At 40.0% G+C, this 25,626-nt stretch overlaps 1 protein-coding gene across 3 annotated transcripts in view; it reads right to left on the bottom strand.

Moving 5' to 3' along the window:
- ZMYND11 (zinc finger MYND-type containing 11) overlaps positions 1–25,626 on the bottom strand; it is a 141,560-nt gene that overhangs the window by 35,870 nt on the left and 80,064 nt on the right. The window contains exons 4-7 of one of the 3 annotated variants that reach the window (XM_019508165.1): positions 13,741–13,785; positions 10,720–10,881; positions 1,164–1,241; positions 547–639 (exon numbers count right to left, since the gene is read on the bottom strand). In XM_019508165.1, coding sequence (XP_019363710.1) covers positions 547–639; positions 1,164–1,241; positions 10,720–10,881; positions 13,741–13,785 — 378 coding nt within the window. The remainder of the gene's footprint in view (positions 1–546; positions 640–1,163; positions 1,242–10,719; positions 10,882–13,740; positions 13,786–25,626) is intronic. The other 2 variants (XM_019508166.1, XM_019508167.1) reach the window with 2 other exon arrangements.

Below are 25,626 nucleotides of genomic sequence, written 5' to 3'. Positions count from 1 at the left end.
TCCTTTGATTCAGGGATCTGATCCTTCTTAAGGAAAGATTATAGTTTTACCAGTATTTTATTTTGAAGTAAGTAACATAAAACAGATGTTTCACGTGATTCTTATTTTGGGCCATCCAAAATGTCTGGCTTTTTATGAATCATTCAAATATCTCAGAAGTTACTTCAGTGAGTAAGAACGGAGTATCTGATCAAACATTTTCTTTCTGATTGCTTATTCCATAACAGTTGTACTTAGTGCCCAGATTTTCAAATCTAATGCGTTTTCAAACTTTAAATAAATGGCCTAATTCCTAAAATGTTCTGAACTCTTACATATCCAGTTGGAGTCAATGGGATATGAGGATGTTCAGAGGTCCCCATATAACGATCTTTGTGCCTACCTTGATAACTCAAGTTTGATATTTCTAGTCATTATGTTTAATACTAAAGACAATTCTAGAGTAGGGAGCATGATGAGTGTTGACCCACAGGGTTTAATCTTCACCCTTAAATACTCAAAATTAAGCAAAATCTCTTTATAAAATCAGAAATCAAGTTACTGTACCTCTTGTATAGTAGGAACATCAACAGCTGAATGCACCAACCTCCTATACATTGGGTGTTTGTTGTCCTTTCCTTTCTTGTTCAGGTCTATAGCCTGGAAAGATAATGAGATGGTACAAGTTATTGCTTTAGAAACTGGTTAAAATGCAAACAAAAACCCAATGAAGTGACAGAGCTATAAGTACTTTAGCTATAGTGGCATATATATAGAATATAGCTATGGTGCCATATTCTGGCTGCCCAATGCATACAAGTGCGTGTTGAGTGGGATTGTTTTTGTGTCTCTGTACAAGCTGAAGGGAGTCCATTTCATAGGAGTTGTGGACACCTGGCACAAGACACTCCCAATAGAATTACAAATATTTTGCACAATGAGACACAGGCTATATGTGCTGAAAGTTTCTATGAGTCCCCGGGAAGAAATGAGATGAGTGACTCTTTTCCCCCTGTCCCCAAACTTGTCCCTGGAGACTCACGCATGAGACTAACTGTAATATGACCCTGGATGACTATAATGCACACATTTAAAATACTGAACATTAGGTACAGTTCCAGATCTACAAGTACCCTCCTGGTGTAACTCAGCTGCATAAAGAAGTGTCATTGTGACAGACTCACCCGCTCCTTCATACGAGAGACAATAAATCGTAGGTAGGTGCTCATCTCTTGTTTGCTTGTATTTTTCTTCTTAATGCTCTGTTAAAGAAAAAATATAATATTTTTAACATCCGACTTGAAAGGAATGAATTTACTAAAAAATATTGAGAAAGGTAAATTTGCCTCATGTTAAATCATATAGTTAGTTCTCTTCTTGGAAACTGACAAAGCTAATGTACCAAAGTAACAGTCATTGATCACGGTGTTTCTTGGAATTATGTACTTTCCTGAGGACTTCAGCTAGAAAAGAATTATGTGCTTTATCTCCATTTATATCCTTAATGATTCATCAAAGCCTCTCACACACACAAAAAAGTGCAGGATTACTTTGTCTTATTAGAATAAAGTAATGAGAGAAAGCATTTTAGGGAGCAGTTTTAAACTGTAGTATTTAATGGTCTATTTATTTAACATGGCATTAATACCGACTAAAAGAAAGAAAGATAGACTTTTTTTTAAAACACTCTCTGCCTTTTCCAAATTATGTGCTTACTAGGCAGAAAGAAACTGTTTAGGGTGAATTTAAGTATAGTATTGCCTTACTCAATAAAATCTCACTTATTCAGTAAAAACTCACAGAGCCAGTTTCACTGCTCTGGAACAGAGAGAGGCTGTTGGTTTTTGTGGCTCAACCACCATGCAATTTAATCCAGATTCCCAAACACAAGTTGCCTGTTTCTTTTCAGGACCTCAGACACCAGACTTTAGCTACCCCTTAGAGAGATATTACTATTACCTCCACACATCTTGTCAGTGTGGGCTAATGGGAAACATTATACCAGAAGATTGTTTTTAAAGGAAAATAGGTTTGCTGTAAACATTTGGCTAATCAGCGTTTCCAGCTCTGCACCACAATGGTTGCTAGTGGCTCAGTACATTCCCTGACAACAGCTAACAGTAAAGTGATATCCTCCTTTTTTTTTTGCTCTTTTCCTTGACTACAGTAGTTCTTCAATTAATTGTGGTTCTGTTCTGAACAGAGACTGCAAAAACAGCAAAGTGGGGTTCCAGGTTTATTATCCTTCAATCACTTGCATATGTTAACTTTACAAGTAAAAAGATGTTTTTGCTAGCTATCAAGTACTAGGTAGAGTTGTACCTTCCTCTCCAACACATCATCTCCAGAATATAATTCTCCAGACTGATCAGGCTCAGGATTATACCTTGCTACTTCCCAGGTCTTCAAATCACCTCAGTAACACCTGTGCAAATCTGCAGTCTTCAGTAGGGCTTGCAAAGGTGCAGCTGAGAACAGAACCTAGTTCACACCTTCTTAGCTAGGTTGGCTAAGAAAACTAACAAGGAGATAGAAAAGCAGTAAAAGCCTTCCTCTCTGACTAAAGTACGCAGGTATTCAGAGGAAGGAGATACATGAACACAGAGGTACTATTTTTCCATATTTACTTTTCAGAATATAATTACACTTTAACGCAAAGAACAGAGAGGGTTTGACTGATCCTCATTTTGCCTTCCCTCTTCCTGAAGGCATTGACCGCTAAAGAAATGTAAACTCCTGTTAGACCAAGTGCCTTTGACTTACAGAATATATATTTTTTCTTTTTTTAAAGCAGTATCTGAAATTGGAGCCATTACTTCAGACAAAGCCATGTGTGCTATATAACAGTGTGGACAGCCTACTAGAGGGGTTTATAACCGTAACAATTTATCTCAGCATTCTATGCCATGCACTTTTAATTGCTGCTACAGGCTAAACATGCCATTTTATTGTACTATCCATGATAATACTAATGCTATTTTCCTCACAAGGTGCTGCAAACATGGGAAGGAATTTACTGCCTTGTTGAGGATCAGCACAAGGCCTGTCCAGCAGTTGGCCTCACCAAGCCTTCCTTACAGTGCTGAAGTGGTTCACAGGCCTTATTCCAGCCTCTCCATAGGAATGAATTTCACACATAGAGCCCATTTGCATTTACATCCTGCTGTACATATCTGCATGTTCAATTTTACCTGCCATGAACTTTCCCCAACTCTTTAAATCCATCTTCCCTGCTCAGTTTTGCATAAAACAATATTTCTACTGCATGGAAACCTAAATGTGCATTAAAAAAATAACTGAACTTGCTGCTGTCATTTTGTCATTTCAGGCAATGGAGTGCAATATGTGTGCTTGCTAATGACACAGCATTTTAGTAGACTGAAACTCATTAGGACACAATAAAATTCACTTGCATAGCCTAGTCTCTCTCCACTTCCCTTCTTGACGTAGTCTCAAATTCATTATATGCTGAAAATATCCTAGAATTAATAATGTGAACCCTTTTTTCATGCCTTGGTGGGCAAGACAGTTCTGTAAAGAGGATGTATAAGATAAATGGGCTGCAGTCTTATACCTCAGGTTTTAATAAAAGATTGAAGTCTAGGTTTGTGTCATTATCTATGTTAGCAATTAATATTATTATCACAAGCAATGATGAAAGCCGTTATAATTACCTAGCCAGTTGGTGTAAAAGCAGCATCTCCCCAATGCCCTAAATCAGTTATTTTAGGAAAAATCAGATTCCCAGGTTTCTCTGCTAAAAATCTGAAAGTAATGAATTTAAGTAATGAATGTCTAGGATCCACCAAAATACCTTTTACTGCTGGCTTAGTTTTCTGGCTGTACAATTTCAAAACACCTCTTGTACAAACTAAGTTATAATTAAATGCTTCCTGTCACTTTTCTACAAAGGCCTGCTCATGCTCAGTTTGGAAACTACAGTGGGAAAATGTGTTCATTATAAAGGCTTCTCATAATTTTAAAAATTGATATATTCTTATATGATGCAATTTATTAATTCTGTTTTTTGCTTATAGCCCAAGTATTTGATACAAAATTTCATAAACTAAACAAGGCTGATGATTGGTGGTTTACCAAGGAAAACCGTAATGTCATGATAGTACTGTCTGTGATAGGCAATGCCCCTTCCACTCCAGGACAGCATATAATCGCTACCACAATGGGGAATAAGATCGCTAGGCTCTAGTCATTGCTGTTGTTCAGATAAGACCAAAAAAAAAGTGTGTGTGTGTGTGTGTGTGTGTGTGGGTGTGTGTGTGTGTGTGCGTGTGTAAATAGGAAGTGCATGGTACATTTCACAAGAATTAGGAGTGCTAGCTTCCATGTTCTGGCTAAATTAATATCTTGACAATGACATTTTCCTACTGAAACAAGTCTACTGTTTCCTTTACATATAGTGTAATGTTTTTTCCCCCATCCTTGAGCACTATATGAATTTACTATTGAGCTCCACTTTGAAATGGGCTACATTTCAGTGGTGGGTGAAGTGATTATTGCAAAACTAAGAGTAATATTTTTTTCAAAAGTATCCAGTTCATTTTCAAAAGTGACTGAGGCAATGAGGTCTAGGTTCACAAGGAAGACTTGGATGCCTCTGTGTACATGCCTATTTAGACGTCACTGATATTCACAATGTCCCACCCCCTAAGTTTCTGCTGATAAGTCCTCTACGTGCTTACTTCACATGGAGGACATAATTGCTGCAATACTGAGCATTTTAGTGCCCTGCCAAAGGACCGAATTCACAAGTCAGGCACCTAGGCTGCCTATACAATGGGGTGAGCCAGGCAGTGAAGGATGGGATTCATGACAGTCAGTGCTATGAGGATCTATCTGCATGCCCAATCTGGAAAGAAGGCAGGAAAGCCACCATGAGAGTGCCAGCTCCCCACTACCACTTTTGAGATCAGTTTCCAGCATGCTTCAGGGGAGGTGGGGGAGACAGTGCCTTCAGCATAGTTCCACTGCTAGATTTGGGCATTCCAGTATTGATGAATAAAAAGTGAGTGTGGATGGGTTGGCACACTGAAGAAGTGTCATAAATATGTCCAGCTTCACTAGCCAGCAGCAAATGCTGAGAAGAGAATGTGACTTCTGCCTCCCTCAATCACATTGAAATTACGTATCTTTGACACCTAGGGCACGTCTACACGTCACCCTGCAGCGACGTAGCAACATGTTATGTCGCTGTACAGTGCACTACGGTGATGAAGTGATCACACTGCCATAGTGGCGAGCTCCCCCACTATCATGCGCCGCTACCACGACGTAGCAGTGAAATCCAACTGTGCATTGTACGCGTGGTGCAGTAACTGCCCATACTGCACCGTGCTTTAGTACTTCCAATGACTACAGAATGGGCTGGATGGGAGCACCCTCCAGGTAAAGTTGCCCTGCTGGGCAACCAATCATACAAGATCCATACAATCAATAAGTCTCTAATGTAAAATGTACAATCAAAGCAGGAATCAAACTACACTACCAGAGGAGTAGTGCAAGTACTGAGCTACAAAGAATGCTGCTATTTTCTTGCTTTCCTTCCGGGCTCATGACTTGCAATCATAGCTGCCCAGTTGCCCAGCTTCAACAGAAAAGCTGCAAAGGGACTCCAGAAAAACTTAGCTCATAACCACCCAATAAGGGCACTCTCTTGAGAGCTGCTATCATTGCTCCCACCTCTCCTCTTCCTGTTTCCCTCAAGAAGCAGGCCTAGACATTGTGAATTGCAAGCGACCCCTGCTGTTAGGTGCACGTCCTCAGAAGCTGGACTAGGGATTTGTGAATATTAAGTGAACAGACGTGCCTTATGAACAATATGAGTCAGGCACCTAAGGTCCTGAAAGAGCTAAGCATTCATATACCCCCTCCATGCCCTAACATTTCCCATCAGCTACTTCTAAATGCTTCTGGCCTTTCTGAATTGTCCCTTTGGAGAGGCCTGCCTCTCCCTATCAATTGTACTGATATCAACTCAACCAAACTGAATTGCCTTCCCAGGGCGAGACATCTTTTTTTGGTATTCCTATACCTTGCCACCTGTAGAACCAATCTGAATTTGGGCCAGACCTTCCATCCTTTTTTTTGAAACAAACTAAAAGAGACTTAATTGCATTTGGTTATACTCACAATTTGACCTGTTTTATTCTCTGTATAAACGCCATATAGATTTTTGTGTGCATCTATTCTTCCAAAACAAATGACTGAGTACTTTCCCCAGGTTTTTCTTCTTAGTTTCTCTAAAAGGTGCAAATTAACAGCAGTGGAAAACTGAATTCTTCCTTTAATCCAGTCAACAGGCAGCAACACAAGTGCAAACTTTACACATCCCAAACTGATTTAATTTGCTTTAACCCTGTCCTGAAGGGGCCACTTCACTAGAGGTGAAAGGCTAATCCAATCTCTGTATCAAATTGACACCTGATATCTCTGTTGTACCTTATCTAGAAAGACCTGCCCTGAAAGCATGGATTTATTTCAAGTAAGCCAATGATCAGTCTGCAGTCAGTGATAATTTTCGAAGTACCAATCTGAATATTTCAGATACCAGACAGTTCTCAAGGTACGTTGTATATGAACCCCTGTATCCTGTTACCAAGCCTGAGAACCATCTGGTATCCCAAATATTCAGACTGGCACTTCAAAAATAGAAAGCTAGAAATTCGGCACTCATGTGAATGCAATAGAGAAAAGCATTTCAGCAAGGAAACAAGAGAAACAGGGAGAGCCAAGTTTCCGAGGGATTGTTGTAAACAGAGGAGAGGGAAAAATATTTTAAAATTTTGAAAACATCCTTGACAGAATCCTTTATCAAATGATTCTGAGTAGTCAGGTGTGCAAGATAAAGCTGCACAGGTTGAATGATCCAGCGCAACCAATAATTGTGAACAGAATAATCCTAAAACCTGCTAACTCTGGCAGTATTACAAGGGCAATCTTTACATAGGAATGAACTGTTCTCAGATTACTTATCTAATATATTAGCTTTCAAACATGTTTCTGCTTCACTTGTGTTAAGAGTTTTGAGATCCTTAGAAGAAAGCACTACATACTGTTATCAAAATAGGGTATCATTAGACATGTATATCTTTTTGTCTTAGATATTATTTCTCTTGAATATTTCCTGCTGATAATGCAAAGTAAATCCCATTGCCTTTACACAAGATAGCTAAGCTCTCTTATGCCCTTTGGACATCAGCCACTGATCTCTAAACAGGATTCTCTCTGACTCTTGGAATAAAATTAGAATAGAGCTTTACCTATTAAGAGATGAGAGTCGAAAAAAAAAAAAAGAATCCTCAATTCTGTGGCTAGGGGTATGGGAGCTGACACTACCTCATACCTCCAGAGCCTGAAAAACCCAACTAGTCATCTTTGGAGAGTTAAAGTGAGAAGTGGGTCTGATTAGGTAAACAGAAAGCCAGGGATGCCATTAGGGTGTCATTGGCATTTATACAACAGAATAGAAATCTTTTGGGAAAGAAGCAGCTGATTGTTACCTAATTCCAATGAGTGAGGTAAAGATCTAGGAAGCAAAAAACAAACCAATTACACAATCCAAAATACGTGTTCTTAAGAGTTTAAAACAATGGAACAGTAGACCCAATTACATCTCATGTGGGAGAAGATGACCTTCACAATATTTTCTTTCTGGTAAAAAGTTTGTTCAATCTCATCATTGTAAACTAAAGGATTTCAAGATCCCAAGATGAAAGTAGTTTATCTTAAAACTAGCTGCCCTTTGCATACATGTGTAGTTTTGTGTAGAAAACTTCCTCTCCATGTGTAATTTCAAGCCCCTTTTGTACTAAAGCAGCAGTGTGTATCTGGTCTACTTCTAATTCCTATTTGGGAGTTATGCGTCTATCCACAATGAACAAAAAATGGATTTATTTTAAAATTACAAGGTTTGTGGAACTGCTCTGGGGTGCATTCCTTGCTTTCACCCTGCGTGATGAAATTAAATGGGCAACAGTGCAATTTTGGGATCTGTTCTGTATGTTCATCTGGAAAATATTAATCTGCCTTTTCTTTTTCATAATCTCATCCATTTTTCATGACCACTTCCTTTCCTTCTAGTCCTTTCCTTTTGTTAGAATGGATTTTGCTTTTTTAACACTTTCTTAAGTCTGCAGCTCTCAAGTTGTCTGGCTTCAACAAATCAGAAGGCACTGTGCTTCTACAACTGATGTCAGGATAGCAGTCAGAAGGAACAGCTTGTCTCCTAAAGAAAGCACCTTAAGAAACATGCAGTCGTCAGAAGTCACTTATCTATAAAGAGTCTCAGTACGCAAAGCTACACTGCATATTGCACTGATTTCTGCATCTTTATAGTGTTTTCAGTTAAAAGTTTAACACAGGCCCCGGGTTGGCTGATAAGAAATTTCAAGGGTTGATAGTTTGGGAACTGTTGGTCTAGGGAACGTGCATGGTCTGTGCACTGCAAAAAAGTGCCATGAAGACATACGAGAGCTAGTTTTGCTCAAGCTAGCTCCAGAACCAGAAGCAGAGTAGTAGGGGTGTGTGAAACAGGCCACATCGATTCAGATTGAATCGGGGGACAGTGATTTGATTCACTGATTCATATCATTGTCCCGTTTTGATTTGACCAAATCTGAATCTGAAGATTTGATGCTGATTTGGCAGATCAGTGATTCGGCTATAGACACAGCATTCAATGTACCCCGAAGTACCAGGTGCAGCTTGTGAACGCTGCGATGGTGAAACAGATGGAGCGTCCCACAGGAGGGTCCCCTGCGTGCTTGGCAGTGGATCCAGAAATGGACTGAAAGTACTTCCAGTCCACTGATGAGCGTGCAAGGGACACCCCTCGCACTCGCTGGCTCACCGATTGGCTGCAGGGGGATCCTGGGTGCCCCCCCAGACCCAGGAGACACCAGTCGCCAAGCCAGGGGGTGGGGGGAGGGTCCCCAGTGAGCCCCATGGCAGACCCAAAAGTGCTTCTGGTCCACTTCCAGGCTGCTGCCAAGCATGCTAGGGACCCCCCAGCAGCTCCTGCGGGACACTTATACGTCCCACCATCTCACCGTTCAGAAACCCAGCATCGCAGCGTTCATGAGCTGCCTGGTACCTTGAGGTATATAGAAAAAACATTTAAAGCTGTGTCTATGTCCAAATCATCAAATCTCTCTGATTCGATTTGGAGGGTTCCAGCTCAATTTGGAGAGATTAAAGGGTCTCCTGACTCCATTCGGATGGGAGATTCAGCTGCTGAATCAGGCCGAATCTCTGCCAAATCGAATCAGCAACCAAAGTTTTGCACAGCTCTACAGAGTAGCTGTATGTGTGCAGGGCTGTGCCAAGCTAATTATCTCTGCTGAAAAGTAGCTGTTATTACATGGGCCGCAGCACTGTGCTAATGCAGTTACTAACTACTCTTATTTCCAGAGCTTGCACATGTGGAGCTAGTCTGGACAACTCTGCACAGTACTGTAATTTTCTATGTAGCTGCTCTTCATCTCCCTTTCAGGACTCCAATGTTATAGAGCCGGTTATGGTGTTTTGTACCTTTCTGTACCAGTCATACCCCTTTCAAACAGTCACATGTATTATTCCCTCCATTTGATAAAGCCTCAAGAGTGTCCCTTACTGCTTGAACACATGCAAAGGTAATAGGAAATAGGTGCATTTGACAGATTCAAGGCCAGCAATAGCACAGCTCTGTGGTCATTCTTACAGTGCACATAGAAACCTCAATCTCACCCTATACCATACCCACAACAACAACAATTTTAAAGGAAAAGCAATGTATAATCCTGGCTCTACTGAAACCAGTAGGAACATTCTTAATTAATAATAAGAGCCAGGATTTCATCCCATATATTATGAAGCAGTCCTCATTAGTAGTATGCCCCTGATTTTTATAATGTATGATTTTATTCCAATGAAGCAAAAGCTTTAATAATATGTTCATTAAAATACTACATTATGGTACAATATATACTACATTTTTAAAATGACCGTCAGTAAAAAGTAGCATCTCATACAGAATTTATTTCCTGATGATACAGATTTCTACAATACACTATAATCACACGTTACCAACATACATACACACTTTTCTACAAACATTCCAACACAGTATACTGTGTGCATTCATAGAAATAAATTAAAAAAAAATAAAAATCAATAAATAGAATTATGAAAGCTATCTAAATACCTACCTGCCTATTCCATTTGGTCTTTCCCAGTAATATAGCTTTCATTTCCATTTTCTCTTTCCATGAATTAAGTAACACTGATAACAGAAGCTACCCCAGAATCGAATACAAGTGTATACAATTCAAAATATTTAACAGGCACAAAAAGAGTAGTATGAAAGATACAAAGGCTCTGTCTAAATACAGTGTAACCTCGCTATAAAGGTTTTCTAAGAAGGGGCTGAATTTCACACTTACACAAAATTACTTAAAAACGTATTAAAACTGAAAACTACAGGATAAGAAGTATTTATTTTTACCAGAAAGGCTTACAGGGAGGAAGCACTGTATTCATTTTAGCATTTTGCAAATGTTCTAGTCTTCAAAAATGTAGTCTATTATATGCACAACATTTTGAAATCTTCATATAGGTGCCCTACATACTTATCATTGATTCAATAGCAATGCTTAATCCATTAACCTGGCCAATCTGTGACACCTTAATGAAACTATTAATGAAATCAACCCTCTAATCAGCACGTTAAAGCTCATAGGTACTCACCCTGCAAACTGGGCATTGCCAGTGACTACTGCTGTCTCTAAGCCTGAACTCCTCAGACAAACACTTGGAATGATACACACGAAAACACAGGTCACATATCAACACCTCTCCAGGCATATGGCATTCAAAACAATACCAGTCATGATTTTCTGTTTCCCAGTCCTACAAAAGATACAAAATAATTTGGTATGATATTCTGTCAATATCTGCAGGAATTAAGAACAATTGATACTTCTTAAAATCCAGCAGCAATGAGACATTATAAACATTTGAAGAAGTGCATTGTACCTTGTTTGTGTTAAAACTTCAGGGGGGCGACACACTATATGCTTAAAGAGCTTCGTTGATTGAACACACTATAACTCAGATCTGCTAGGTTTTTTTTCTTTTAAGTGCTTGGTTATTAACACAAACCCAAGCATGAACTAAGTCCCAAAATGTATATTAAAAAATTACCCATAGTAAAAAAAGTTGGTTTGGGTTCTAGTCTTATATGATGTATTAACGACTAACTTTTAATTTTGGGTCCTTAACTGTTAGACTAACCAAAAAAAATGTTTGTTCACCTTACAGGTGTTTTCTTTGGACTATTTTCCCTTTCCATGGAAGTGTTGTCCCATTCTTGATTTTTATGTATTAGAAGTGGGGGCCGAAAAGCCTTTTGCTCTATTTGAGCTGACAAGTTTTCTGTATTAAATTACAAACCATGAAGAATAAATAATATGATGAACAGTACTAAGCAACCCTCACACAATTCACAACGAAAAAAATATTTTGTGTGTGGAGCTAGATATCACTGGGTTGTCCCTCAAGCACCCACTGGAAGATAAAGAATTTGATTGGGCCAATAAAGAGATTTTGATACATTCCTCCCTGAAAATTTAGCCTCAAGAGCCAAACTCTGACCTTTAGTACGTGTGTACACGCCTCACAAAAGACAGTGGGAGCAGCATGCCTGCATCTGGGGGTAGACTTCAGCCCTAGGAGTCTCTAACATTAAAACAGAGACCGAATAGCTAGTGGCCACCCTTTAGTGTTTATGTTTGTGGATGTTATTTGACCTGCCACTGATTTCCCCATACGTAGGGGAAATAGCTTCTCTATTGCACGTATGACTGATTCCTTTTAATGGCAAATACTTTACTTTTTGATTGATTTTCCATTCTTTGGAAATAAACAAACAAACTCTAAAAGCAGTCTTCCTTCTTAATAAACATGACTTTCATAAACTCCGATCAAATTACTTTTAAACTCATTTCGTGGAGGTGGAACTAACTATTCAAAGAGATGTTCTCACCACATTAAAGGCTGCTTCAAAATCCTAACAATCCCCACTTCATTTTCCCATGCCTGGGAACTATTGTCATTTTACTCCATGTGTGTGAGTGGCCTCCACAGCCACTGAAGAGATGGTGCTTATACAAAGAGGTGACAGTTCCTCTTCCCTTGTCACAGAAGAGTGACCACAATGCACCTCAAAAGAAAACACCTCCAGAACAAAGGGTATTGTGGGTAATCCTACACCCAAATCCCCTACACTCTATGACAGTCAGCATCTATGACAAAATGCAGGGATAGCACTTTTAAAAATCTTAACCACATTCCCACTGAGCTCAGAACCTTGCTTACTTATGTTTGGTGTTCAGATGAACAGGAAATCTGTCAGATTTTTGTGTTCCTTATTCACTGGATCTACTATTGTGGGCCTCAGGATGACACATTTAATTTTATTCTGAAACCTACAAACATTCTTACATCACAAAACCCCAGCAAAGAAAAAGGCAGTGCAATGTATGGTTCTTTCTTCAGAATGTTTTGGAAACGGCTAAAAAAATACTACATCGTGGCTGTCTTTCATTTATTCCTGGACTAACAAAAAAAAAAAATCAAGATGAAACAAGTATCTGAGCGCCTTTTTTTTTCATTATAACACTCTTACTCTTTACAGAACTTTGCAAACTTTATCCAACAGCAAGAAAGCCATTAAAGAAAGAGTAATCTAACTTTTGATCAAAGATTTGCCCTAACAGAAGCCAAGATGGCTAAAGGCCTTTTAATGGGGCTACTGATAGATTGTTACTTTACCAAAGGATTATGTAGTTCAGGATTTAGAAGTGAGTATTCAAAGAGCTAAATACTTTCGTATATTCCAGATGTTTCACTTGTGGAAATATACTTGCCACTAGATGCACAGTTTTATAACCATGTGCAAATATATTTGTTGGCAAGAGGAAGATGTCCAAGCCAGAAATCATAAATACCCTTATATAAAATAGCAGTAGATACTTCCCACAGAATTCCCATTGTAGACATTTAAAAACAAATATCCCAATTCATTCATTCATTTTATTATGAAAGAAATTTCAGTTTACATTTACTGTACATGTGTATGTAAAATAAAGCTTTCATTTATGTACAATACTCATTAACTAAAAAAAAAAAAGGTAACAGGTCCCTTATAAAAGCTCCACAATTGACTTCAACAGAAAAAAAAATCAGGAATAAATTATAAATTTTCTTCTAAGCTGACCACATATACGTCCATCGCTTAATATGATAGTCAACAGGAGCAGAATCTGCTCCCAATATATTGCTCTTGCAGGCAATCAGAGTTATTTAAGTAACTTAAAATCTAGTTGCCAATGTTTTAGTCACAACAGGTAAAAATGCTTAAAATATGCCCATATGCAAACATGGTTAAGTCTGCATTTATGAAATATACCACCAGGTGTCATCAGCCACTCCAAAAATGACTGATTAAAGGGGAACCATTACAACTACTATCTTGAAGTGTAAAATGAACAACCACCTCCAGCCCCCAAGGAGAAAAAAAATCAAATTACAGGTACATAATGTAGACTGAACTCAGAATTTGAAGTGATATGGATAATGACAGTGATTAATATAATAACTCAAAACTCAAGATGTAATAATCTAAACTATCCTAATGGAAGACAGAAATGTAGAAAATAATAGAAAATATAACAGAATTCAAGACCACATGGTGTAAAAGTTTTTCACCTTGTTTTTTGCTGTTGTCTGGGAGAAAGGCTGCATACTGTAGTCCTTTCAAAATAAAAGCAAAACAAAACAAAAAACTTGGTATCTATAATGTAACACATCTGATTATTAGGATATGCACAGGGGTAGAAGAAATTCACGCACAGGTGATAGTGGTAACAGTATACTCCCCGTCATCTATCTGCATACATGTCCTACATTTTTTTTTGTTTTACCTTATCTTATTAGCACTGTTGCCACATTTCATGTCACTGTACTCCAAAAATGTCCCATGCATTTATGCTACTTAAAAAAAAATTAAACCACAAACCCGGCAGCATGCAAACTTTGACATCTTCAAGAACGTTAGAGAGATTAAAGTGTTTGCTACGATATGAAAACCAATTAAACATCAGAAATACATCCTTGTAACATTGTACAATTTACTGAATGGATGTCAGTATTTGGGCAAACTTGGAAAATAAATCATTTAATGTGCACCATCAACTGCTGCATTCTCATTTTAAAAATAAAAATTGCAGCACTGTGGATCTATTTGTGAAAGAAAAGGTGCCACAAATTCCTAGGCTAGGGCTCTTTGGAATGAAGCAGGAACTCTGGCCACACAGATACAATTTGCCAATATTTTTTTTCTTGTGAGCAGCAGGGGAAGCCTCCTGGGTCACTGCACTAGCAGACAAAAGGAATCCCCATCCAGCAGCTGCCTGGCTGCCCAAGTTCACTAGTTCACAGGCACCCAGCGGCTGGCCACATCCCCCAAGAGGGAGCCAACTTGGCAGCAAAGTTACATAGCTCAGATATAACACAAGGCTCTTTCCCCCTCATTTTATTCAGCTGTTCATTGACGTTGGAGACTGACATTAGCAGGCCAGCCAATTTGGGAGGCATTTCACGGGCAAGGAATTATATTATGTTAAATAGAATTAGGTGCTATGATGATGTGGTGTTCCTTTCTTGCCCTGCTGTTTGATATTTAAATCAGTTAAATATTACACCATAAAGAGAATTTTGCATTAAAGTCAGTGGGGAATTGAGGGTGCAAAACATGGCCCAAGGGATGACAAGTGAGTTCACTTCTTTGTGATGTTTGACATAGGTGTGATCTTTTTCTTTAGGCAAATATATAAATTTATGCCTGAACCCCAGAAAAATAACATAGGGAAAAAATGTCAGGCTATCCAGAATATATGACAATTTGAATATGGATAAACCCAGTGGAACAGAGTGAATCACCATCTCTTCACTTTTAGAATAAAGTGCATAAGTGTCGTCAAGAAAAGAGTAATTTTCAGTGGAAAAGAAAATGTCCATTATACGGCAAGTGGGCACAAAAGAAATGCTTAGTCATTAGGAATGGAGATGTATTTGGCTATAACTGAAATAGGTAATCTGCATGTTGAAGAATGTGTCATTCTGCTGTACAATTAACATATCATTAAGTAGGAGATGTCAAAGATACACTGACAGAAAAATTAAGAGTAGCTAGAGGTTACAAATGTAACTATTAAGCCACTTCAGTGAATTAGGCAAAAGAAACAGCATCTAGAAATATTGCAAGGTATGCAAAGCAAACAGTAAATTAATCATTTTTCTAATAATCATTGTAGCACTAAGCTTCTATAGATAACTGTAACAATAAAACCATATTCAATAACCCCTTTCTGCATAGATTTTTTCTTTTTAGAAAGCTACCTCACCTTTATGTAAACCAGTATGATATGTTAACTGGTCATTTCTTACCTGTTCATTTGGTTTCTCCATGTCCCTTAATGACAGCTCAGATACCAGGCATATGCCATTCTACTAGCAAATGGAGAGAAGAAAATAAAAACAAAAACAAACCTAAAACAAATCAAAAACTCCCCAAACCTCCAAAGTGCTAACGATGAAGATCCTTCGGAAAGGAGATCTTTTGACTTCGTTCTGTTATTCCTAAACCATCCAACCTATTGTTATTCTGCTGAACCCAAAAGGTTAGCCAAAATAAGGGGTCTTGTCATTTTCTTCAGTGGGAAAAAATGATGGTGAAGTCAGGACTGTCTCGCCCCCGAGTGTCCTCTTGGCTGTTTTTCAAGGTAATGTTCCAAGTCCTTTCTGGCTGTCCCTCGGGTTTTTTTTCCCCCACTTCCTTTCTTTCTGTGTGCTTCTGCAGGGCTTCTGCCATTTCTTTCATCTGCCCACAGCTCACTACATTTTCATTCATCTCCCAGTCAAACCTGTCCAGAGTCCCGTTTGACCTGGCATACAGCCTGTGTTCTTAGACAGCGGCTCCTATCTTCTCCATTAAAAGTTTATTTGCTCTTCATTTTTACCTCAAATGAAGAAGGGTGCTATCATATCCATCAGCTCCAACAAGGGTTCACCCAACCACTACCATAACACCAGCTGAGTTTGTCTACCATCACGAGGGAATCCAAAATGGTGACATCCTGTTTGGCCTATTTCCAAACAGAAAGAAGTAATTTATTAATTACAATTGATATAAGCTTGACTACTTACATACTGTTTTTTTCCAAGATGTTTTCACATCAGTAGCCCAAACTGGTTGTACTCCTATCCAAATCTCCTTGGAGTCTTTTTCTCCTTGTCCAGTTTCCCTTCAACTTCTCGCAAGGGTCTTCTTTAATAAATTCTTGATGAACGTCTATTACTTTGATGGACTCTGTTGCCCGAGACAAACCTTTTTTATTTCTAATGGAGAAGTTGTTAACGAAGCTGTAACATCTGCCTATTTCTCTGACTACCTTCTCAGGCTCTAGGGGCAGGCGCATTGAAGCGGTCTTCCTTTTAAGACCTCCCAGGGACTTGCCAGTAATTGGAATTTTGTCCCTGTGCCCAACTGTATCCTATATACCACTTCATTTATTCATTTATTATTTACAGGGTTACTCCAAAGTGTTATGCAACCTCCTTCTATAACTTGTGGAATCATACCACATGGAGCCCTTTCCCCATAAAACTTTAATTCAGAGAGAGAATCTTAATTTTGTCCACAGCTATCTTTAATTTTCCTCTAGTTAAGTGGTCCCTTCTCCAGTTTTGGATGATATATTCTCCACATGATCCAAACTGTCCAAGTCCCTTTGTTCCTCTTCAGGTTTTCCACATAGAAGATTTTCTGGGGTCCATAGCTCAGGCCAAACATGAGGAATCATGGAATATATTTTATAAATTCTTTGCTCTTTGATAAGTCATCAAAAGGAATGGGGTATGTTGCTTTCAGTCCCTTGGTGCTGTTCTACATGGGTACCCAGGTAAAATCCTAAAGTAGGTCCAGATGTGCGTTTCCCCAGGGACAAATAGCAGCATCACAAAGTTGTGTGGCTACTACCTGTCCCCGGGGAACGCCCATGCATGCGTGCTCTGGCACGTAGCAAGTTGCCCCTGGTGAGGTGGGGAGGCTGGGGCCAGCACCTCGGGCCTCCCAGGGCTCCAGCAGCAGAGAGCTGGGTGCACAGAGCCTGGCCGGCAGCCAGAGTGTGGCTCTGGCCAGTCAGGCTCTGATTTCAGGTGGCACATGCTGCTGCCACGTGTGCTGCTCCACTGCAAATTAGCAGCCCAGTAAATGCCTTCATGTGTGCACATGCGGTATGCAGCGCTGCAGATGGGTCTGCAGCACCACAAACTATGCGTGCGTGCTCATCTGGCCTCACTCCTAGAGTCCAACTGAAGGTTTTCTGCAGTCTGTTGGATTATGGCTGCATAGGATGCAAATCAAAAGAATCTTACAAATCAAGCTGCAACACTGTGGATTAGAAGTTCATCCCTTGAGCAGTTTACAAGATTCCTGGGACACTAAATTGGGTTAAGAATACATTGTCTAGGAGCTCTGCTATTTTCACAGCCTCCTAGTTCCTTATAAGGGACACTCTGTATAATTCATGAATTGGTGCATAGATACCAATAAATAATAATTGCCAGACACTAGCTCAGGTAGAGGCCTAAGCACATTAAAAGTGCCTCTACTAGTCTCCCATGAGATCTTGCATCACAACTGCATCAAATTCCCTTCATCAATTCTTTAAACTGCCAAAAAGGAATTTTATTTAATTAAGGTTTTTGCAACTCAAATGTTTCCCAAATGTCCCATTGTTTTGAAATCATTACAGCACCTGAGAACTTCTTTCTTCAGTGGCACAACCCATCACCACCTGGTTTTCCAATATGATAAACAATATTTAATCTTTCAATTCCAAACTTTCCTAAAGTAATCAAAGCTTTATTGGTGATAGTTGAAGGTGATACTACAGTTCAGAGTGCTTGCATTGGCCAAATGATTTTCCGGTCACACTATTTCAATATCAGAATCTCTCAGAGGCCTTTAGATGCTTTGCAGTCCACCTCCACTATTCCATTTTCACTTATTATGGGAAGAGAGGTGATAATTATCTGCTCATCATAGCAATAATTCTTCCCTTCAGCAGCCAACACCTTACTCCCCTAGTTCAGGAAACACTGGCTCCCAACAAAGCCATTTGCAAGCTGCCGTTCTGTATTCCTAAATTTATACCACCACTGAACTGTCCTTTGGACAACAACATTCCTCCCATACAAACAGTGATCAAAATGTTCTTGAGAGTAGTTATATATATATATATATATATATATATAACTACTCTCAAGAACTCCTTTCAGGTTGCAATAAGTTATCTCCAGAGATTTACAACTTCTGCTGTAATAAGTTATTTCTTACACAATTCTTTCTGATCTGGGGTCAAACCACACACACTAGTATCTGTGCCCAATATGAAAGAGATTTTCAAACAAAGGCTGGCTAAGATATAAGGTCTCAGAGTCCACTCTGAACTGCAGATGCCAAATCATGCTCTGGTAACAACTGAAATATGTTCCCTCTCTGGGAAGCCTTTCCTTACCCAGCACATCCAATAGTTTGACCATATTGGCAGCCCCACAAATAAAATAACTTTAACAGGACAAGAGTCTTCCAAAAGTGTCCACATCTGTGTCTGGGGAGATATGGCCAGTTCTGCATTACCTCTATGTTCTTTTCGTCTGTACACTCCCTTCCCCCAATGAATGATGCGCCCAAGCTAAATTGCCTTGTTTGAAATACCTCAGGTTTTTTAGGTTCAGTTCTAATTAACAACTTGAGGGTTACCAAAGGCCATTTGTAAATGCGACAGGTTCTACTTAAAGAAGCCAGCGCAAAAAGGATATCATCTTGGAATAACAAGTACATTGAGACAGACATGCCATTCAATTCCTTCTCCATTAGCCTCTCAAATGAAAAAGATGCACAACAGAATGTGTAAGCCACCACCCAAAGTTTCATGGACTTGCCCTTTGGATCCTCTTGCAATGGCCAGTATTAAAAGTGCTAACTTTTAATACCCTGTGTGGAAACGCAACCTGATCTATACAGCAATAGGGGTTAACCTTTTTGGCAGGCATGCCACAATTTAGTCCCACACCTTCCTTCCTATGCCTGATCTGCTGCTTTCATTTCTATTTGTTGCCCTCTCTGCCAGTGTGCTGCCTGTCTTCTCCCCAGTCTGCTGCATGCCACTCCTACAGGCTGCCCATGCCACTTGGGCCACAGGTTAGCTATCCCTGTACTACAGTATCCAAAGCATCATCTGGTCATAGTACTGGATAAGAAACATATGAAATAATTTAAGTAATTTCACTACAGCCTACATAGACTATTATACTGCCATAAGTTTTTTCTTAAGCAAAACTACAATGGCTCAAGAAATGGCTGAAGGTATGATTATGTCTTTCCTCAATGGCCTTCTTCCACCTTTGTAACTGGTATATGGTGACTGGCTGTTTACTGTTTTTCCACAGTATCAATCTTATGTTGGATCACAACTACTCATTCCTTATAAGAAAGACTCCTAGACTGTTCTGTCATTCTCCACTGAAGTGTAGCATTTCAGATTCACTGACATGAATCTGGATTCTTTGCAAGGGCAAGTTTCGTTCCTGTGCAAGGCTGAGGGTTTGTGAATTAGGCAGGAGGTATATGCAGCTGTAGCAAACAGCGGTGGAAGATCATGGAGCTGCATCATGTGTTTGCTACAGCTGTTATTTCAAAGGGAACCACACTTCTGCAATCAGCTCTGCAGAAGCACTGTCGTGGCTCCACCTGAGCAGAGAAGTGGCACTCACTGAAGCAAAAGCCACAGCAAGAAACTGAGCAATTTGTCTTTAGTTCAGGTTGCAAACTGCTCTGACATGAAAAATTCAGGTTTTATCAAACTGCCCTGGAACAGGTCCAACAGAAACTTCTGGAACTCACCTTTCCCCTCATTGCTTTCATCTATACCAGCAGTTACTAGATCCCATGGTTCACATTTTATTATTCGTTGTTTACCTGAAATATTCAGCAAATGAACATGGATCTAAGTCTGATTTCAGACCTAAGACTTTTGCAGCTAAAATTCTGGAGACCTTGTCTCAAATTAAGTCTCACTAGTCCCCATAATTTCTCTGCTTGGAAGCTCCTATATGCTGCTGCCTCTGAAGGTGAGGCATGTTTTTCATTGTAAATCAACTGCACACAAAACATTTGCTTCACTGGGCCACATCTTTAAAGGAAATTTCCATTGACTGAATCTATAATACAGTTTTCCTGACATTTATCAACTCATGGGTTTAATTAGCTATAATGAAATCCAAGTATTAGCTCATCTGCTACACAGTCTCCTTGATAAAATTCCAATTGTCCAAAGTTCAAAACTAATCTTCTGAATTTTTAGATGGGTACTGGTTCCCCAGGCATGTCCCTGTTTAAAGGCAATTTGGATCCCCTATTTCCTAGAGTTCTGAGTATGTCCAGCTAATAAATATTATATCTGACTCAGTGTCCACAACTTCCATGCATTTCACAGATCCTTTTATGTAACCAATAGCAAGGCCCCTATATACTGCCTAAACCTTAAGAAAAACTGTGGAATGATCCTTGTATCTCCAGAACTTTGACCCTTTAGCTTTTATTAGATAAAAGGGATGCTCTACATCCTGGCCAGCCTTATTATAGCCAGCACTCCTCCTTTTCATGTTCAATGTTTTCACCACAACAGCCTCCCTGCACGTTTGCATTACTGCCAATTCCTCTTCTTATACAAATCAGAGTTATCTTTTGCTCATTTCAAAAAGGGAGCATTTATAAAGCACATAATCATCTTCTACCTCCTTCGTTGCTTCCTCTTCTCTTCTTACCCTGCTGCAAGGAATTACTCAAGTTTCATGGCAAATTCCACAACCGCTCCAAGTGTCTTTTACTTCCTTTTCTTGAGGTTGAGCTACAAATCCAGGTCCAGCTGTGTATCTGTGTATTGACCTATTGCCAGTGTGTCCTGGAAGCATTTGAAATTGTATCAAATAACATAAATCTACTCAGGACTTCTGCAAAATTAGATGAAGTCTCTTTCCCTCTCCTTTCTACTTTTTACAAATAAAGTAGAGAAAGCCGTTGTGAATATCTGGACTTACCCACATCCTCTGGCTGGCCCTGTTTCTCATCTGGCTGACTTCCACAGTGGTCTGTGACTTTTTGATTTTCTTCTCAAGATAATTTCACAGCTTCTCAACATAATTTATGCCTCTGTCACCTCTGTTAAGAAGTTTCAAGTTGACCAAAGCTTTCCTGCCCTTCCCAACTCCACAGAAAACATTTTGGTGCACTGCAGCTGAGTTGCTGGCCACCCCGTTGATCTGTCTTGCCATTCCAAGACAGAAGGTTAGCTGAGCGGCCCGGTCTCTCCAGTCACTTTGTAATGGCCTGTTCCCTGCCTGCCTTCTCTTAAACCTTTCTTGGGAAATCACCAGATGCTGCTTTAAATTCCTTTTGTGAAGCCTTCCAGTCTTGTTCTGAGTCCTTCTGGCTCTGTTTTCATTCCTTTGGCCCTGTTTGATTTCTGCAAGCACCTTCATTGTTTGTTTCAGGGGGGTTCAACAGAATCCAGCTCACAATTCACTCTCTTTAGAAACTGGATTGTATGCTTGCCACCAGAATTACTACTTCTGAACCAAACAGTCTGCCAAAATGAGGTTGCTTCCATTAGAAAAAGAAATGAATAATGGATTAAGGGCTGCCTTTGATGCAACCCTATTTAGTTTTCTAAACATATACGTATAGCTTTGTTTCCCTGAACATCTAGGAATCAAGTTGCAAAGAACAGGTTTTTTCTTCATAGGTCTAAGCCTCATTACAGCCAGCACACTACCTTAAAGAGCACTTTTGCCATTCTCCTCCCCACTTCAGAACAATACTACAAATGCTTACCTGGAGTTTCTTTGTTATCTCCTCCATGCATTTCTGTGGTGTTGCTGCTTCTTCTTTCTCTCATAAACCCAGTTCCTTCAAACAATACCCACCCCCGTACATACACACATATACACACACACTTTTGGCCCTTATTAAGCTCCTTGCGCATATAGTTCAGATCCCTAACCCATCTTTCATATAGTTTGTGTTGTGGATGCTGCCTCCTGTCGTTTCAGCTACTGTAATCTACGGGAATTTGACTGTCTGTTCACATTTATCCAGAACGAAGGGTAGTTGTTATGCTCACCGACTTCAATGAGGTTTCACAACACGTTATTAAGACACCTAGGGCCAGATTCTCTTCCATCTATTGGGTGTTTAAGTGGCTTTAATAACCAAGTGCAATTCTATTCTAACCTGTTCAAGTCCCTGACAAGGAAGCAATGCATCTACTTTTGAATGCATCAAAATCTTACTCTTAAGATTGAGTTATAAAAAAGCAGCAGTTAGTAACTTATTAACTATTTTCAGGGACTCAAGCAAGGTGGAATAGGGTCACACTTAGGTGCCTACATCCACATATGTGTCTAACAGATGGAACAGAATCTGGCTCATAGTTTCCAATGACACATGAAACTCTGGATCCATACAAAAAAAAAGGCAGTAGGGTGTTTCTGGGCTGGCCTGAAAACCATGGAATAAACTATGATGCACATTTTCAAAAGAGGTTCATAAAGGACTGAGCTACATGACAATCAATAGAAACCATATAGTTAATTTTTTGTGCAACAATGTGAAAAATTTACCCTCAAATTAGCAAGTAAATTATCATTTTCCAGCTCTTAAGTCAGTACTAACATCCTGTAAGATGTGAGAACTTCATCAACACCGCTAAGTTGTTACAAGTATCAGGAAAAAAAAGAGACTAAAACTCCAGCATACTAGATTAAAGTATTAAAAGTAGAGTTGCCAAAGCTCTTCTGAGAGAGCACAGAAAAGATGTTCCAGAGACTGTTTTACACAGTTTTGAAGAGAAAGCATCAGGTTTTTCCGCCTACGGGGTGGAGGTGACGAGTTAGAAAGATCCTTGATACAAGAAAAAATCTCCCAACATAAACACAGATTCAAATCCAATATGGCACCAAAGCTTCAGAAGCTGTTGAATTTTTCCTAAACTTCTATTTTGTTAAGATACACAAGGCCCTTTCCAGTATGCAGTATTTAGTACACACAAGCACTTGCTTTCTTATATTGTGCAATGAACGAAAAAAACCTCAACAAATGGGAAGTTGGAAAAATTGGAACAGAAACAGAGAACAGGCTTATTCCTTGCTTAATAGTGTCATGATGAAAAGCCAAGTAAGGATCCCTGCACAGGATGGCTCCATATAATATCACTTTCCTGCCACAGTAAATGGTTGAAGATTTCAACATCTTCATTAATGATGTGGACATTGCTGTCAGGAGCAGACTGGCCAAGTTCACTGATGACACCAAACTTTGGGGTAAAACGTCCACACCTGAGGACAAGATGGTGATCCAGGCTGACCTTGACAGGCTCGGAAAATGGGCGGATGAAAACCTGATGACCTTCAGCTCTGAAAAATGCAAGGTACTCCACCTTGGGAAGAAAAACCCACAGCATGCTTATCGGTTCGGCAGTGCTATGCTTGCTATCACCAGCGCTGAAAGGGACCTGGGGGTCATGATTGACCACAAGATGAATATGAGCCACCAATATGATGTTGCAGCCAGCACAGCAAGCAAAACTCTGGCTTACATCCATAGATGCTTCTCTAGCAAATCCCAAGATATCATCCTCCTGCTGTACTTGGCCTTGGTGAGGCCGCAGCTGGAGTACTGTATCCAATTTTGAGCTCTACAATTTAAAAAGGATGTGGAGAAGCTTGAAAGAGTGCAGAGGAGAGCCACATGCATGATCAGATGGCAGGAAAACAGGCCTTATGAGAGGCTGAGAGCTACGGGACTCTTCAGCCTGGCAAAGCACAGGCTCAAGGGGGACCTGGTGGCTGCTTATAAATATATAAGGGGTGTACATCAGGACCTGGGGGAACGCCTGTTCACCAGAGCGCCCCATGGGATGACAAGGTCAAACAGTCACAAACTTCTCCAAGACTGTTTCAGGCTGGACATAACAAAGAACTTCTTTACAGTCCAAGCCCCCAAGACTTGGAACTGACTGCCGCCAGAGGTGGTGCAAGCACCCACTCTGGATTCCTTTAAGAGTCAACTGGACGTTTACCTTGCTGACCCCAGCTGACTTCCTGCCCCTGGGGCAGGGGGCTGGACTCGATCTTCGGAGGTCCCTTCAAGCCCTACTGTCTATGAAAATCTATGAAAATGAAAATTTTTAAGGTTGAAGAACTAACTTGAGACCTTTCTCAAGAGTTAGGAAGGTTCACTGGGTCAAGTTTAGTTACACGATATGATCCTATGTGCTCGAAAGGCAGTAGGGTTTTTGGCTTTTACTGTTAAACTATTCTTAAATTTGTCACTCAGGTGAGAATTCACAGTATTCCACATTACTTTTTTTGGCAAGTAAATGGCTGATATACAAGGAGTTAAAGGATTTGACATCTGCGGCCACAGGTGATAGAGTTACAAGCAATGGTTTCAGACTTCAGCAGAGGAAATTTAAGCTGGAGATTAGGAAGAACTTTCTTACTATGATCTTGTCAAGCATTGGAACAGGCTGGCTGTGCAAACTCCGTCCCTGGAAATTTTCAGGAGCACATCAGACAAATAATTGACTAGGATGGTTTAGTCAGGGATGATCCTACCTTGGAAAGCGGGCTAGACTAGGTAACCTTATGAGATCCCTTCAAGCCCTATGATCCTATGAACTGTCTGTATTTGCATAAATGCACAAAAATGCTCCAGGTTCAGAAAGTACTTGTACACTTGCAAAAGTATGCAAGTCATTTGTGGAGAAAATCTCTTACTTTTCAGGCACTCTGGATCAGCTAAAATCTTCCTGAAGAACTGAGCTGTGGTCTGCCAAGGAAGATGGGAAGCCAGAGAGAATGATTTAGGGAAATTCAGTAGTTCCAGACTCCAGACATCTTAAGCCATATTTGGTCTGAATCTTACAGTGTTTTGAAAAGTTTTGCCAAACAGGGGACAAAAGATAAGCAGTAGGTTGAACTTTCAAGGAGGAGAGATCACACACATCCCTGGAGTTAGCAAGTCATCAAATGGAAAGGGCATCTCTAGCTTTCCATTGAACTAGAAGACTTTCTGGAAAGTTTTTGTCCAAAGGTTTACCATTTACCTTCCTCTGGGCTTGGAGGAGACGATCCTCCAAGCCCAGAGGAAGGTAATCCCCAGGGGGGTCAAAGGGGGCAGGAGAGCATATAAGCCTCCATGGCTCACTAAAAACATCCAGGAATGTCTCCTTGCCAAAAAGGAGACTTACTCCCAATGGAAAGGAGGGGTCATCACTAAGGAGGACTATTCTACAGTTGCTCGGGGATGTAGGGGGATGGTTAGGAAGGCCAAGGCAGAGATGGAACAGGGACTGCCTTCCCGGATTAAGGACAACAAGAAGTCCTTTTTTAAATACATAGGGAGTAGAAAGAAGGCCCCAGGAAATGTGGGGCCCTTGCAGGACAAGACGGGGAATCTGGTTGTCA

This window comes from Gavialis gangeticus, unplaced genomic scaffold, assembly GCF_001723915.1.
Source record: "Gavialis gangeticus isolate Ggan-Ray unplaced genomic scaffold, GavGan_comp1, whole genome shotgun sequence".
NCBI classification, from domain to species: Eukaryota; Metazoa; Chordata; order Crocodylia; family Gavialidae; genus Gavialis; species Gavialis gangeticus.
This window is presented reverse-complemented; position numbering and strand designations above follow the sequence as displayed.